General features: G+C 37.3%; 2 protein-coding genes across 3 annotated transcripts; both read right to left on the bottom strand.

Annotated features, from left to right (window-relative positions):
- Window positions 1–5,591: 5,591 nt before the first annotated feature.
- On the bottom strand, window positions 5,592–7,833 carry LOC101308782 (zinc transporter 1-like). The gene is made up of 3 exons (XM_004303904.1): window positions 7,112–7,833; window positions 6,405–6,554; window positions 5,592–6,074 (listed from the first exon to the last, which is right to left on the bottom strand). The coding sequence occupies exons 1-3, from the start codon at window positions 7,715–7,717 to the stop codon at window positions 5,769–5,771; spliced, it is 1,062 nt and encodes a 353-aa protein (XP_004303952.1). The 5' UTR covers window positions 7,718–7,833; the 3' UTR covers window positions 5,592–5,768.
- A 1,001-nt stretch (window positions 7,834–8,834) lies between these two features.
- On the bottom strand, window positions 8,835–13,399 carry LOC101308301 (choline-phosphate cytidylyltransferase B-like). 2 transcript variants are annotated; one of them, XM_004303902.1, is made up of 9 exons: window positions 13,102–13,383; window positions 12,980–13,009; window positions 12,450–12,563; window positions 12,152–12,247; window positions 11,863–11,905; window positions 11,619–11,774; window positions 11,395–11,475; window positions 9,591–9,689; window positions 8,835–9,463 (listed from the first exon to the last, which is right to left on the bottom strand). In XM_004303902.1, exons 1-9 carry the CDS (start codon window positions 13,269–13,271, stop codon window positions 9,197–9,199), a joined length of 1,056 nt encoding a protein of 351 aa, XP_004303950.1. In that variant the 5' UTR covers window positions 13,272–13,383; the 3' UTR covers window positions 8,835–9,196. The 2 variants fall into 2 exon arrangements, with proteins under 2 accessions (XP_004303950.1, XP_004303951.1); XM_004303903.1 differs by lacking the exon at window positions 12,980–13,009 and having other exon boundaries at window positions 13,102–13,399.
- Between the last annotated feature and the right edge of the window lie 796 nt (window positions 13,400–14,195).

Below are 14,195 nucleotides of genomic sequence, written 5' to 3'. Positions count from 1 at the left end.
GCCTGGGCGGTGCCTAGGCGGCTCTGATTATGCAACTTGTTTTTTTTTTTTTTAACACATCGTCTCTACTATCTCTATTTCTCTTCAATACGACCGCCGCATCTTCGCCTCTCCTCTTTCCGGCACGGCTTCGTAAAGATCTGGGTTTCTAATTAAAGAAAAGAATAGAGAAGAAGGATTCCAGATCTGGGTATCTAAAGGAGTGAAAAGAGAAGGATCATGCGAACATGTAGACGATGAGAGAAAACTATGGTGATGCTACAGATTAGAAGAAACAGATTTGAAGAATATTGCCAGGCCAAATTGCATAACTCAAGAACATGGTGTTCGTCTTTTCCGTTTTTTATTCTGAGAAAAAATGGGGTCTAGAAGTGGGAGTTCCCTAGACGTATAGAGTCAAGTTTGACCAAAGGTATTCTTAGTCTCATAAATGTGATGGAATAGAGGAAAATAAATTGTTAGACCCGCAGATAAGTATTTTAAAACATTATATCACCTTTGGTATATTTATTTATATAATTATTTGTTATTAAAAATAAAATAAATACAAAAATACAAATCTGATTAATCCCCGATTAATCTTTTGGGCGTTGTCCGCCCGACTAACGCCCAGCGTTTTTTAGAACTTTGATCTAATCTAAGAGTTCGATCTAAGCATGACACATCACTTTTAAATCAATTTAGGTTAACCCATGGTTAATTAACTTTGGTAAACTTCCGTCAACTAAATAACAAAAAAAAAACAGATAAAAACAGAGGGTTTAACGTCTGAAGGGGATTTTGGGTCCACGATTTCAGCTGCCACAATATCAAATATGGTCGTTTCAATTCCTAAAGGATGGTTCTGGTAGCAAAATCCTGGGGGAAGCTTCGGGTTAACTAGCACTTCCTTGGAGTATCTGGACTTCAAGAGCTGCTAATCAAGATCCTTGACACTTTTGTACAAGTGATCAATGCCTCCCTTCAAAGTACCAAACTGCATTTGTTTTAACAAAAACCCTAGTGGAAGAACTAGGAAGCTGAAAAGCTGATTAACAAAATCTTCCCCTGCTTCTGCATAGCAAACCACCTTCTTAGATTTGTTAACTATAGGAAAAAATTCAGTTTACTACCCTGAACTTTAGGTCTAAAATCAGTTTGATACCTCATCTTTTTTTTAATCAATTTCATACCTAAACTTTCAAAATGACATCAATCTCAACTAAAATGACTAAAATAGCCCTGATTAATCTTTTTACCCTCTCTCTCTCTCTCTTTCCCTATCTCCAAATCCACCACATGGCTGGCGCCGGCATCCACCCCTACCACTAGCAATGGGTCCCAACGGCAGCCCCTCCTCCTCCCCCGGCCGTTGCGACGGCGCTGCCAGAGAGAGAGAGAGGGTAAAATGATTAACTAAGGCTATTTTAGTCATTTTGGTCAAGATTGATGTCATTTTGAAAGTTTAGGTATGAAATTGATTAAAAAAAAAGATGAAGTATCAAACTGATTTTAGACCTAAAGTTTAGGGTAGTAAACTGAAATTAACTCTTAACTATAAGCTTCAACTTAATCTTCGCTTCATAAAAAAAAATTAAAAAAATAAAAAAATAAAAAAAACACAAAATAAGAACAATACATCTAAGAAGTACGTGCTCAAACTAACAAATGAAAATCAAACCCAATGAAATTAGTACAGATGAAAATCAGCTTTATGGCTTTTGTTAATTAATACCAAAAATCATATTATGTTAACCTGAACAAAATTTGAAATCGATATAAAAAAAAATTGAGCTTGTCATTTCATCGAACACCTTATGTGCATTGTTAGAACTCGCTACAAATCCCAAATACAAAAGAATCATACAATTGATTTCAAAGTTTAGCAACGATCTTTGAGTCTTGCATACCCCGTGATATGAAAGTTATGTGTTTGAATAAATAAAATCCCCTCAAACTAGACAATAAAAAGGAATGAACAGACTCTTGCACATCAAAACAAGTTAACCCTTTCTTCTGTGCCTCGATGACCTTGATTGTATTTGTGCCTTCTTATAATCATGGACGAGTTTCCATTGTCGCGCAGAAGAACAAAAAAACAACGCAGAAGTAAGACAACATATGCAATACAAGAGAAGATACGTTAAACCCTCTGTTTTTTATTCTTTTTTTTTTTTTGTTACTTAGTTGACGCAGTTTACCAAAGTTAACCATAGGTTAGCCTAAATTAATTTAAGAATAATGTGTTATATTCATAACCTTTAGATTAGATAGAGAGTGTGGATTTTATAAACTTAGACTAACTTAACGGGCTTCTTACTTGAGAGGAGCTGGATCCGTATACCACCACTAGAATGAGATTCCTATATGTATATATGATATTTATTTCTTTTTCAATAATAAATGTGGTGGATGTTACATGTAAAAAGAAACTCATGATACTTATACATCTTGATCATTTATATGTGTAAAATGACACGACCCACCCCGAATTTCACCCTGAAACCCAGAGTAAGTCGTGTGGGGACCACCTCCAAGGAAAATTTACTGAAAAGATTAAGAAAATCTCCCTTGTAGATGGACAACCCTAACTCGAAAATTTCATATTACACTTCTGAACATCACATAATATACAAAAATTCTAAAGTATTCAGAGCTACTAAACACAAGCGGAAGCAAGAAAACACGAGTAGGTTGAACAGGTAACCTACTGATGAAACTGGCCGAAAAGCGGGTGACTATGCCTCGTCTCCTACTAGATCCAACCCGAACTCTGCAGACTGGGCAATTTAAAACCGAAAGGGGACCCCAGGGGTAAAACATTTAATAACGTTAGAGTGAGTGGACAAAATAAATAATAAATAGATTATTTATGTTCCCCAATTAATTCTAGGAAAATCGAATGCATGCCGCAAGCGATAAACTTTTATCTCATAAATATCGAGCCTCTCAGACTCTATAATATATGTATGTATTTACACTCGTCCATATCCCTATATAAATTTCATGGGTCTATATAGGGCTACTACGCTCGCGTCCAACGCTCACGTCACGCCTTAATGCGGTGCTACACTACGCCATCAAGGTGGACAGACGGGTGTATAAATATGTGTCCATACCCCCTATATGAATTAAACACTCAAATAGGGCTACTACGCTTACGTCCAACGCTCACGTCACACCGTAATGCGGCTATATGCTACGCCATTAAGGTGGACAGACACATATGGCTAGCTAGCATTTTCTATACATACTCTCTCATATATACATATTTATCTTCACCGAAAATCCCATTTTCGGTAACTCTCTCTCAGAGAAATAAAAGCGTCAAAATTAATTGACGTCAAAACTCCAACAAAAGGAAATGTTCAATCATGAACCATAGCATGCATATTATTTCAAATAAAAGTCCACTTACTAATTAGGCCTAAGCCTGATGTCGATCTGGGTTCTCGTCTGCTCGAGCCTCCTCACGTCCTGTTCCAAATATAATATTAATTTCCCAACCAATAATCCAATATTTAATCAAAATAGGCAAAATTACCCGAGAGCCATAATTACGCTCATCATTGCCTAACTTCGATATTCTTACATCGGAACAATCCGAACTTAAATATCATACTCAACAGTCGTAAATACAACCTTCCCAAAATACGACTTAAATCCTACGGCCGGATTCTACATTAATTAACCGCCAAAAATACCAAACTTCGGAAATTCACAAACCTATCCAAATCTCATCCAAAAATTCCAAAATTCACTTCAATAATATCCCCTTAATATTCTACATCAAAAACCACAAAATTTCCCAAAACAGCGGCGGCCGGCGACCAACTCCGGCAACCTGCAAAAGCTACCAAATTTTAACAGAATCTTCCTCTCAATCTCCTCTACAACTTTAATGACCAACACATCACCCAATTCCAAGCCTAACTAGGCTAATCGAACGAAAACAACTTAAAAGCCTAGAAATTTCAACTCCACATTTCTCCTTACCTAGCTCAAGAGGGAGGGAGCTGCTTGGAGGGGTTGTTGCACGGGAGGAGGGCTACAAAACCGTACCAAGCTTGCCCGGATTGGTGGCCGGAGGAGGAAGTTCCGGCGACGTGATCCCTAACACAGTCGGACCTCTCGGGCCCGATATCTCCCTCACGGCGGCGCTAGGGGAGCTGTCACCGGTCCAAGAAGGTAGCTGGGTCGGAGACCGATCGATTGGGACCGGTGCGGCGGTCTGGGGCGGCCGGACGGCGGCGGTCTGGCGGTCGGAAAACGGGACAGCGGGAGGGCTCGGGTGCGGGAGCGGGTGAGGAGAGGAAATCGGGAGGAAAAAGAATGGGTTTGGGCCTCACACCCCAAACCGGTCCATCACTTATAAACTATCCAAATTCTAAAATTAAACACCCCGAATAAAAATTACCTTTTACTAGCTAAAATTACTATTTTTACCGTCGTCGTATTTTCCTCATACTAATAATCCTCCGCACATAATCGTCCCCGAAACCCCTCTAGGGACCAATTAAACTATTTACTCAATGATCGAGATGGTAAAATTCTTATTATAATCACGCTAGTAAATAAGGTAAAAAATATAAGGGTCGGGATGTGACATAAAACGTATGTTGCAATGCAATGGTGCTTGTCTAGTTGTCATAATTACAAATATGAGCTTCCCAAATATAAAACCGTGTATCGTTTTTCAATTGTCATCATATATAGGCTTCGGTTTTCTAAGGACCATGCATGATAGTTTGTAACCCTAACCCAACCATCCTGAAATCATATTGTCTTTGTTTTTTCTCAAATATATTCTCGATCTAACTCGCCTCTCTTGTTCTAGCTATAGCTAATGTGTGTGTACTCTCCCTCATGAATCTGAAAATTGAAGTAAGGATCTGAGAAATCATTTCTTTAAAGCAAAACGGCAAAGGAACTAATTAATATTGAATTAAGGGCTGATGTTTGATTCTCATACGAATATAATTGATAGAATTTGATACCAAATTGATAGAAAATGACGTACATAGCAGACACCTCTAGGAAAGGAAACATGGATCCTCAACATCAAAACATGAGAAGAAAAAGTTAAAGAATTATGTGCCGTCTTATGAATTATGTGCAAGAGAAAATGAAAGTCACAGACTGGAATGAATGCTTTTTTCCACAACGTAAGCATCAAGGCACTGATTAATTAAGAATGGCCTTGGAGTTTTGTAACTGAACTTTCACAAGTGGCCGGCCAAAGTCCATCTCATTTCAAAATGTCGATTTGTTCTCAATAGCTTTCGATCTGCTGAACATATATTCCTTCACTCTTGGGAAATGGCCGGAGGGTTTACCATGCAATTTTACCTAATGTATAATCAACTTTAGCCAAATGCATGCTGATTCATATGTGCATGGAAGAGTACTGTAATATTCCTCAACTTTGTGACGAAAAAAATTAAACAAGTTTCTAGCTAAAACCCCTTTCTTATGTTGCAAGTGATAAGTAGAAGTAAAGTTCTACATCGATCATCACTAGAGTTGCAATTTCCTACAAGTTATTTGGGCCAATTTCTTCGGATGTGATACTTGCTTCTATCAAAAACTGCTTGCATTCATGCTCAGGTTTGATTGAGCCCCAATATATATATTCTAAAATTCAATTCAAATAACAAGTCAAATTGGCAAAAAGTATTTTTTGCATTTTTTCACACAGACGTTCTTGAACCACAAACATTTGGGAAGAAAAACAATGTCACTATTCTAGCTAGAAACTGAACCAAAAAAAATGATTGACGTTTTCTAGTTTAAGCCCATTTGGCTATTAGAGACATGCAACCAGCTCCAAAAAGAAGTGAAACATTAGCCCCAACTTGAAGCTTTACATTCTTCTGCATTTTCGGGTTCATAAAATCAGCAGCTAGGAGATCAACCAGAGCCATGTAGATTAAGATCCCGGCTGATGCTGCATCAAAAAGTCCTTCGAGTATGAGAGCCGTTGAACTGTTTTCCTTGTATCTGCTTGATATTCCAATACCAATCCCAATTCCAACCGGAGTTGTAAGCGAGAAGAACAACACCATGATTATAGTTGTTAATCGCGACTCTCTCGCCTGCAAAAAGTAAATAAAATTAATTTGCTCCTTTTAAAGTTGTAAAACCATACTATTTAGAATAGCAAGTAACTAAAAGTGTTTAACTAAAAGTGTTTAATAACTATGAGAACAAAAAATCACTCTTAGTTGTCAGTGAGCCGTGACTGAGTTGGTTAAAGTGTTTAACTAACAATTTTGAGGTCATGAGTTCAAACCTCACTAGACATACGTAGGGTGTGTGAATTATTAATATAAAATAAAATAAAATCACTCTTAGCATTTTTTTTTTTTTTTTTTGAGAATCACTCTTAGCAGTAAAGAAACAAGTACAGGAAAGGGAGAAGTTACCTGAGCTATGCAACCACCAAGTCCCATGCCTTCAAAAAATTGATGGAAAGTCAAAGCAGCAACAAGAGGTCGAACTGTTGCTGGACTTTCAGAAGCACCCAACGAAATTCCAATTATCACCGAGTGCACCACAATTCCCAACTCCAAAACCTACACCATATATATGAACCAAAATTATACATAAACTTATCGATATGATACATAAAATTCGGATTAAATTCATTTTACCCCTCTTAAAATTTAAGGCTAAAATCAATAAGTAGGATGAAGACCCAAGTTTCTGAATTTGAACTTTGAATTAGGGTAAAAGGGACATCTCACTCTCAAAAACCCAATATATACTCAGCCCGATTTCTAAATCCGCTCTAAAACAAAACAAAAACCAAAAAAATCTAAACCAAAGCTTACAAAAATTTGTACGCCGCCGATTAGGCTAGGGGACCTCTCACTTTCATTTTCCGGCAACCTGTGATCTAAATCTAGCTCTCTCAGATTGAGAAACCCAAAATTCAACGAAACTTAAAAACTCAGATAAGAGAGTTCAGTGTTGATTACGAACTCTCATGATTTAAGTGTGGACACGTAGCTTGACGACGTCTGTGTCTATTGTGTTTTCTGAACTCTATGTTTCTTGGTTCAGAAACCTAAAACTACAACAAAAAAAACAAAACAAAAAAAAAAAGCAAACTCAAATCAACTGCAAGTACCTTTGATATAACTCTGTGCCGAAGAAGTTGTGACTCGGCGGAATTGGTATCAAGCGAGCCATGAGAATGGCCATGAGTCCCATGTGTATGAACATGTACGTGACCCTCATGCTCTCCAACTTTCTCCTCATCTCCGTTAACGTGATTCTGAGCCTTCTTAAAGTGAGACCTGTTGAAATAAGAAGTTGCAATGGAATCTACCATCAAGGTTCCGATGGCAGCCATCATGGCCACAAATCCGGTGAAGGGAAAGTTCGCCCATGGGTTTTCTTTCAAACACGGCGACGTCAATCTCTCGAAAGCGTCCGGAAGCACGTGGATGAATCCAGTGGCCAATATAACGCCGGCTGCAAAAGCCTTGATAATGAAGAAGATAGGCTTCTCCGGCTGCAATGACGGAATCGTTTTCCCTATAATTGGGATGCAAACGCCGATTGCACCGGCCACGAGGATGGAAGCGATTGCGCCGAGTTTGTATTTTAGGGCTTCGCTTCTGTTACCGCCTTCTTCTTCGGCGTCGCACGTACACTCTGCGGAAGCTAGGGCTGGGAGTAAAAGGAGGATGCAGAAGAAGGAGAGGAGGTCATTCTTCTGAAACTCCTTCATTGAAAAAAAAAAAAACTCAAGGGAATGGTCTGAACTCTGCAACACGAAAAGGGATCCGAGTTTCCAAAGAAAGATAAAGGGGTGCAGTTTTATATAGGGATCAGTATCATATTTGATTAGAGCTAGTATGTGAATTTGTGATACATATATACAGGAAGATGAGACAGTAATAGTGAGGTCATTTAGATTTGGCTTGGTAATTCCAGGGAAGACATGAATGTGATTGAGATGTGCGGAAACTTATATATTTCCAGTGTCGAAAGAATGTCGACATATCAAGGAAAATTGGAGGGAAGCTAGAGTATTCACATGCAGAGTCAACTACCGCAATATGGGTTTGTTAGAAAAAAATGACGAAACTATGTGTATAATTTTATTTGATTTCAATTTATGGTTCATTCCAACCTCTGCTTTGATTCTTTTCCAATCGTTTTCCTTTTTTTAGGAATAATGCTTGATGACATTAAATATGAAAAAGAAATAACTTAGGTGACCAGTTATGGTCATTTATGGGTAACAAACACTAATAAAAGATAGACAAGTGTCAACAATAATTATAAATAAAAAAACAAAAACTTGCGTTTGATCCACGTCAAAATCATTCATCGATCATCTCATCTCCCATCTATTCAAAAGATCAACTACACAAGTACAAGGTAAGCATAATCTAAAGCATTATCATCACAATGTTGGATTCTAAGTGGATATGAATCGTGAAGATAATTATAAAGAAGCAGCGCCAAGTAATTTAAAATAAGAGCTTGATCATCACAATGTTGAATTCTCACAGTTGACCCATTGATCAAAAGATAAGATATAGTATAGTAAGTCGTACTTTATATTCTCCACTGCTAGATATATGGAATTCATTATCTGGGTTGACTCGACTACAGTAGTTTAAGCTGGTTTGTGTGCACTGTGCACAAGCAAACTCATAAGAATGTCGACATAACCTGGAATATAAGCTACAAGAAGGCATCAGCTTGGATGGTAAACGTTTGAAATGACAAACCAATGAATTGGAACGAACACAAAGGTTGACTTGGCTACAGCTTATGCCACTTTGTATTGATATGCTTGACTAACTTATGCAAACTAATAGTGACCCCTTCTGATTAGGACTAGACAAGTAAAGGTGACATATATTGGGACTTATAAGCTCTCTTTACATGGCTCATGAAGAATATCCAAAGTTCAAGTCTTAGCCACAACAAGCAGAAAGGCAAAGACGATAAGCATGATATCTATAACTGGGTGCCAAATGATTTAGAAACCTACCCACACTAGAGTCTGGAGATCGACGCGATAAAAGGCAGAAATTACACTACAAGTATGTTTTGAGTGACTGGTGTTTCCCTTTGCAACTTCAGGGAATCATGTCTCACCACCAAAAACTATCGTATAGTAGTTTACACAACTTCATGAACAAGCAGTGACAGTGCAGCGAGCAATATATACTGCAAGCATGGAAAAGAGTCCCTACTTTTCTTTGTCATTATTTTCTTTCTCGTACTTTTCTTTCTCACTTCGTCCTCTATCATTGCCCTCATTCTCATTATTTGAGTCTTTCCCATACACCTCTTCATAATATTCTTCATCATCATAATATTCTTCATCATCGTTATATTCTTCATCTTCATCATCATAATATTCTTCATCATCAGTAACTACCTCACCATTCTCCAGCAGACGTGCTGACTGCTGCCCTCTTAAGCGCTCTTGAATTCGATCTCTAATGGCAGTGCCCTGAGACATTTCCACATTATAAGACAAAGGATAGCAAAATAGCAATTCTCTGTCATTGATAAATATCAGTTAATAGACAAGTGATTTACTCACTACCCAAAAAACAAGAAAAAAAAAGTAGATTTACCATTTTATGGCAACCTTCTTCAAACATCTCAAGAAATCCAGCAACCCAGCGATCAGCATTTTCTACCCATTCATTACGATGCATAGCAACTGTCTGAATCTATAATCTCAAGTAAGAAATATACACCAGTCAGAAGCATATACAAGCACAGGAGATAAGAGAACAAATACACAATCTAGTCATGATGGCTTAAAGCATGACAAAGCAAATAAGAGGACAGTTCGGTCATAAACTCAAAGTAACAGAAGAAACCGACTATCATTGGCAAAAACTACATGACAATTCAATGTGCGAGTACCCAATGCCTCAAGTAACAAAAACACACAAAAACCAAAACGAACCTGAACAGGAAATTGGGATGAAATGAAACTCGTAAAGCCAAAAGATTGGAAGTGATAATTGATTGCTGATCAGGAAGGCTAGGTTATGCTATGGCACGATTCCTTGTGGAGAAAAGATAATAGGCACATTTCATAGCTGTTTGCTTTCCTTTTCTCTACAGCAAAAGAAACTTCACGATTGAACCTTTGTGCATGTCTACGCATGTCCATACATGGGTGTCATTAAAAAAGACTTGGACTCTTTCAGACCTACTGGGCAGACTCAGGAAAGCCGGGCACAAAAAGGTTTACAGTAGCTAGAAAATTTCTCTAGCCCTCAAAACTTATTTGTGCATGTCTACGCATGTCTGTATGTGGGTGTTCAAAGAGATTTGGACTCTTTGAGACTTATTGGGTAGACTTCAGGAAAGCTAGCTAGAAATTTTCTCTTGCCCTCAACACTTCTATTCCCTTATACTTTGTCCACCAAGTTTTACAATCTTTTTTTCTGTTTTCTAATGCAAACACAAAACTTGCAGAAAAAACAAGTACAAAAAAAACACACCCCTCCTTGTAGAAAAAGTGAAATAAGAGCTAACAAACAGGAAGAAGGCAGCTCCACAACAAATAGAAACCAAACACTGAAAACACATAATTATTCAAAGCACAGAAGCAGCAGCTCCCATAAATACAACTCGAAGAAATTCTCGCCAAAGTGCTTCATTCGTCAGAGATACTGTTTGCCCAGTATAGGGTGATTGATTAATTGATTACTACAACATTAAATGTTATGCCTTGCATATAACAGCAGAGTCTACATTACAACCAAGGGAGCATGCAATAAAAATGCTAAAATAAACAATAGGGTAAACCCTAATCACTAGACTGTTGACTGGACTTAATTTGAGTTATCACCACACTTTTTTATATTCATTAACAATGAGTACTATTCCAGACACAAATTGAGGAAAAACCCAAGAAATGTCACGTGAGCAGAAAAAATATCAAAGGAAAAAAAAACAAGGAATGGTAAAAATGAAACTGGGAACAGAGAAAACTGTAACACCCAACATAATGAACATACACCGAGTTGGACATCACACTAGCCAGAATCCCAGAAGTAAAAAGACACTTTATTAGAAGGAAATAAGTTCTACATTTTTTTTTTTTGAAAGAAAAGTTCTACATATTAAGAAAAGTGAATTTCTAACAATGATGAGCTTACTTATGTCAAACAAGGCAAACTTGAGTTCTTTATTTTTTCCTAAGCTGGCTGTGATTATGGCAACTTGGAAGTCATATAAACAAGTATGTATGCCCAAATCAGTAAATTAGGTGTCCATAATTGTTATCATAACAAAATGGCACATGAAAAATCTATATTCTGTATAAGAAGGCTTTCTTTTCAGTCTGCCTAACCCAAGAAACCCCATCCCAATCCTCCCATCACGTCATGTAATTACAGAACAACAATATGGACATACCTTTTCGCCTACTTTTTCTTGGTGTTCCTTCACTTTCTCCTGTAACTTCTTCAAACTCATGTTCACCCTCAATCGTTTTTCCTGTTGATATCGCAGGAAACCAAAGAACTAAGTTCCTTGGACATGGAAAAATTACCGTGGTAGATTAAAAAAAGAAAAACTCATTTAAGGAGATTATACAGTCAGATATACACTAAAAATAAAGCACATAACCACATTCTTGCCTTCACGAAACTAACGCCAAGCTCTTTTCTAGAATACCCACGATCCAAGTTACGCAACACATACTGGTTATAATCTTTAACAATCCTCATTATAATGTCTGATGTCGAGATCCCCTCGGTTCGTTTTGTCTCCTTAAACCTGCCAACTTTTTTGACCTATAAGAAGAGAAACACTTCACAAATCATATGCCAAAGAATAATGTGACACGGAGCAAAAGAAAAGTAACTTTTATCTGAAACTTACAAATTCGTATACGTCCTTTCCGGCTCCACTAGTATCAGCATAACTGTACAAGACTCATCAAAGAGTATGAGCAATTGCATGGTCAGTGTCACAAATAATTAAAAAACTGTGCAACATAAACGACTACAATCGATATCTATAAGATCTAAGTTATACCATATCTTATAAAGAAAGGAAGCGTACACTAAGAAACAGATATTAAGTTAATCCATGACTTAAGAACTTAAAGTCACCAAGAACCAGCATGAAATTCAAGCTGAAAGTGAGAAATGCAAAAAGTTGTCCTTACGGTAGAGAGTCATGGGCTACATAATCAATATTATGCTTGTCAAGAAATTCTTGATTGATTACCCAGGGTGCATCAGGAATGACTTCATCCACCCACCTACACAAATAAAATTCATTGGTTATGGTATTTGACTACACAACTCTATGGTATAAAAATTACATGACATATTTGTGTATGTATACAAGTATCAAATTATAGTCCTAAAAATATCCACAAAACCAAAGTAAACTTCATGGCCAAGGAAGTGAAGATTTAGAGGTGGAGGAGGGAGAAGAAAATAACAGAGAAACCATCATACTTGCAATGGCGAAGAGATTCATATCGTTCCGACTCCGTCATAACAGTCTTCCCTTTAAACTTGTGAGTGGTATCATCATTGCAAACACCAACGAGCAAATAGGTATTAGGGAACCTGAAATCAGAAATTCGATTTGTAAGCAAAACGCTAACAAGGACACCGCATGACATCAATCTCTAAAAGTACCAATAACAACCCCACACGGTATAAAGAATATCACATAGAACAGCAATTCCAAAAAAACTAGAGCAACACTAACAAATTAAACAAAACTTAAACATCACACCCATTTTTCTCCTCTCTACACTCTACTTAAAGTCCCAATATAATGCCTCGAACGAGTTCTCATCCTCATCCATATACACATTGCCATACTCGAAGATTACAATTTTATACAAGCTTAAACAACTCACATGAATCCAATAAGCCAATACAAGGCATTTGTGGACAAGTATACAATCAATAAGAATGGGATAAACCAATGAAGAATCAAGCGAATTTCCAAACGATCACAGAAAAGTAACACCTACCCAGATAAGAAAACACAAAAAAGCTGCAACCTTTGCCAGAAAACTTAGTAAAGCTGCCTGAATAAGAGCTACCCAGATTGGAGAACGAAGCACAATGTAAGGAAATGAGAGAAAGGACATACGATAATTTGGCTTGCTCGAGAGAGCGAGCATGGCCAAAGTGGAAGAGATCGTAGATCCCATCAGCGTAGACACGGACGGGACGATTCTCATCGGGATCGGAATTCCTACTTGTGGCGGTGGTGGTGGTGGTGGCACAAGTATCTTTGGGCTCAGAAGCAACCTCCGCCATTAGAATCTTTAAGAAGCTGAGTGGTGTTGGGCTTCACCTATTCTTCTTCTTCTTCTTCACCCTCTAAGGAAGCAGCTGCTTCTTCTTCTTCTTTGTGTTCCTCTCTCAGCTTTCGTTCTGGGTTTCTCTCAGTTTTGTATTTGTATTCCCTTCCGCCCTGGTAAACTGTACGACCTCAGAATATGCGGTAATTCCGCGTAGCGTACGTGCCCTTACTATTTGTCTTTTTTCTTCTTTTTATTTATTTATATTCGGACATCAAATAGTCTTAACTCGTAAATAAAAACGTAAATATCATAGTCGACATTGATACAAAAATAACATACCAAAATAGTCATATAATCTTTGTTAGCAATGTTGTCAGGTGATTAAAGAGGGTAATGAATCACACATTTCACTTTCAGTTGTCACGTATGTCACATTAAAGTGGATGTCAAAGAGGAGGTTAGTTTGAGCAAAAATGTTTGATAAATTTGTCCTCGACTCCTTGAATACCTTAGCAGTCTTAAACTCTTTTTTGAAAGGGGTCAAAGGGCGATCTAAAACTTTATAACAACGCTAAAGTGTCGATGTTTGAAAAAAGTTGTAACTATTGCTTAAGAAAAAAAAAAAAAAAAAGAAGTTGTAACCAGATTATGTTGAGCTATATGCCTAACTTCCATTTGTAACCAATTTTGTGACATTATTTTCTTATTCATTTGCTTTATAAATCAGTTTTCTTCTCTTTCTCTAAAATCAAAACTTTCTCCAATTTTAAAAATATGAAAAGTTATTTTGTTAATTTGAACTGTCAATCTAATAACACATAACAAACTCATTACTGAATTATCAGTGTAATGTAATAAATTGTATTTTTCGATCACCCCTTATTTTGCCCTGCTTGACTATGAAGATCGATACCATTATCCAAACCATTTTCGGTTC

This window comes from Fragaria vesca, linkage group LG6, assembly GCF_000184155.1.
Source record: "Fragaria vesca subsp. vesca linkage group LG6, FraVesHawaii_1.0, whole genome shotgun sequence".
NCBI lineage: Eukaryota > Viridiplantae > Streptophyta > Magnoliopsida > Rosales > Rosaceae > Fragaria > Fragaria vesca.
This window is presented reverse-complemented; position numbering and strand designations above follow the sequence as displayed.

Bases quoted from the DNA above. Each gene is read 5' to 3' on its own strand.
- LOC101308782 (XM_004303904.1), bottom strand. From the start codon at position 7,717: ATGAAGGAGTTTCAGAAGAATGACCTCCTCTCCTTCTTCTGCATCCTC. The intron at 6,555-7,111 runs GTACTTGCAGTT...TATATGGTGTAG, and splicing joins GGCACAGAGTTATATCAAAG to GTTTTGGAGTTGGGAATTGT. The intron at 6,075-6,404 runs GTAACTTCTCCC...TACTTTTTGCAG, and splicing joins TTGGTGGTTGCATAGCTCAG to GCGAGAGAGTCGCGATTAAC.
- LOC101308301 (XM_004303902.1), bottom strand. From the start codon at position 13,271: ATGGCGGAGGTTGCTTCTGAGCCCAAAGATACTTGTGCCACCACCACC. The intron at 9,690-11,394 runs GTATGTCCATAT...TTGAGATTATAG, and splicing joins AAGAAAAAGTAGGCGAAAAG to ATTCAGACAGTTGCTATGCA. The intron at 9,464-9,590 runs GTAAATCTACTT...GAAATGTCTCAG, and splicing joins AAGAAGGTTGCCATAAAATG to GGCACTGCCATTAGAGATCG.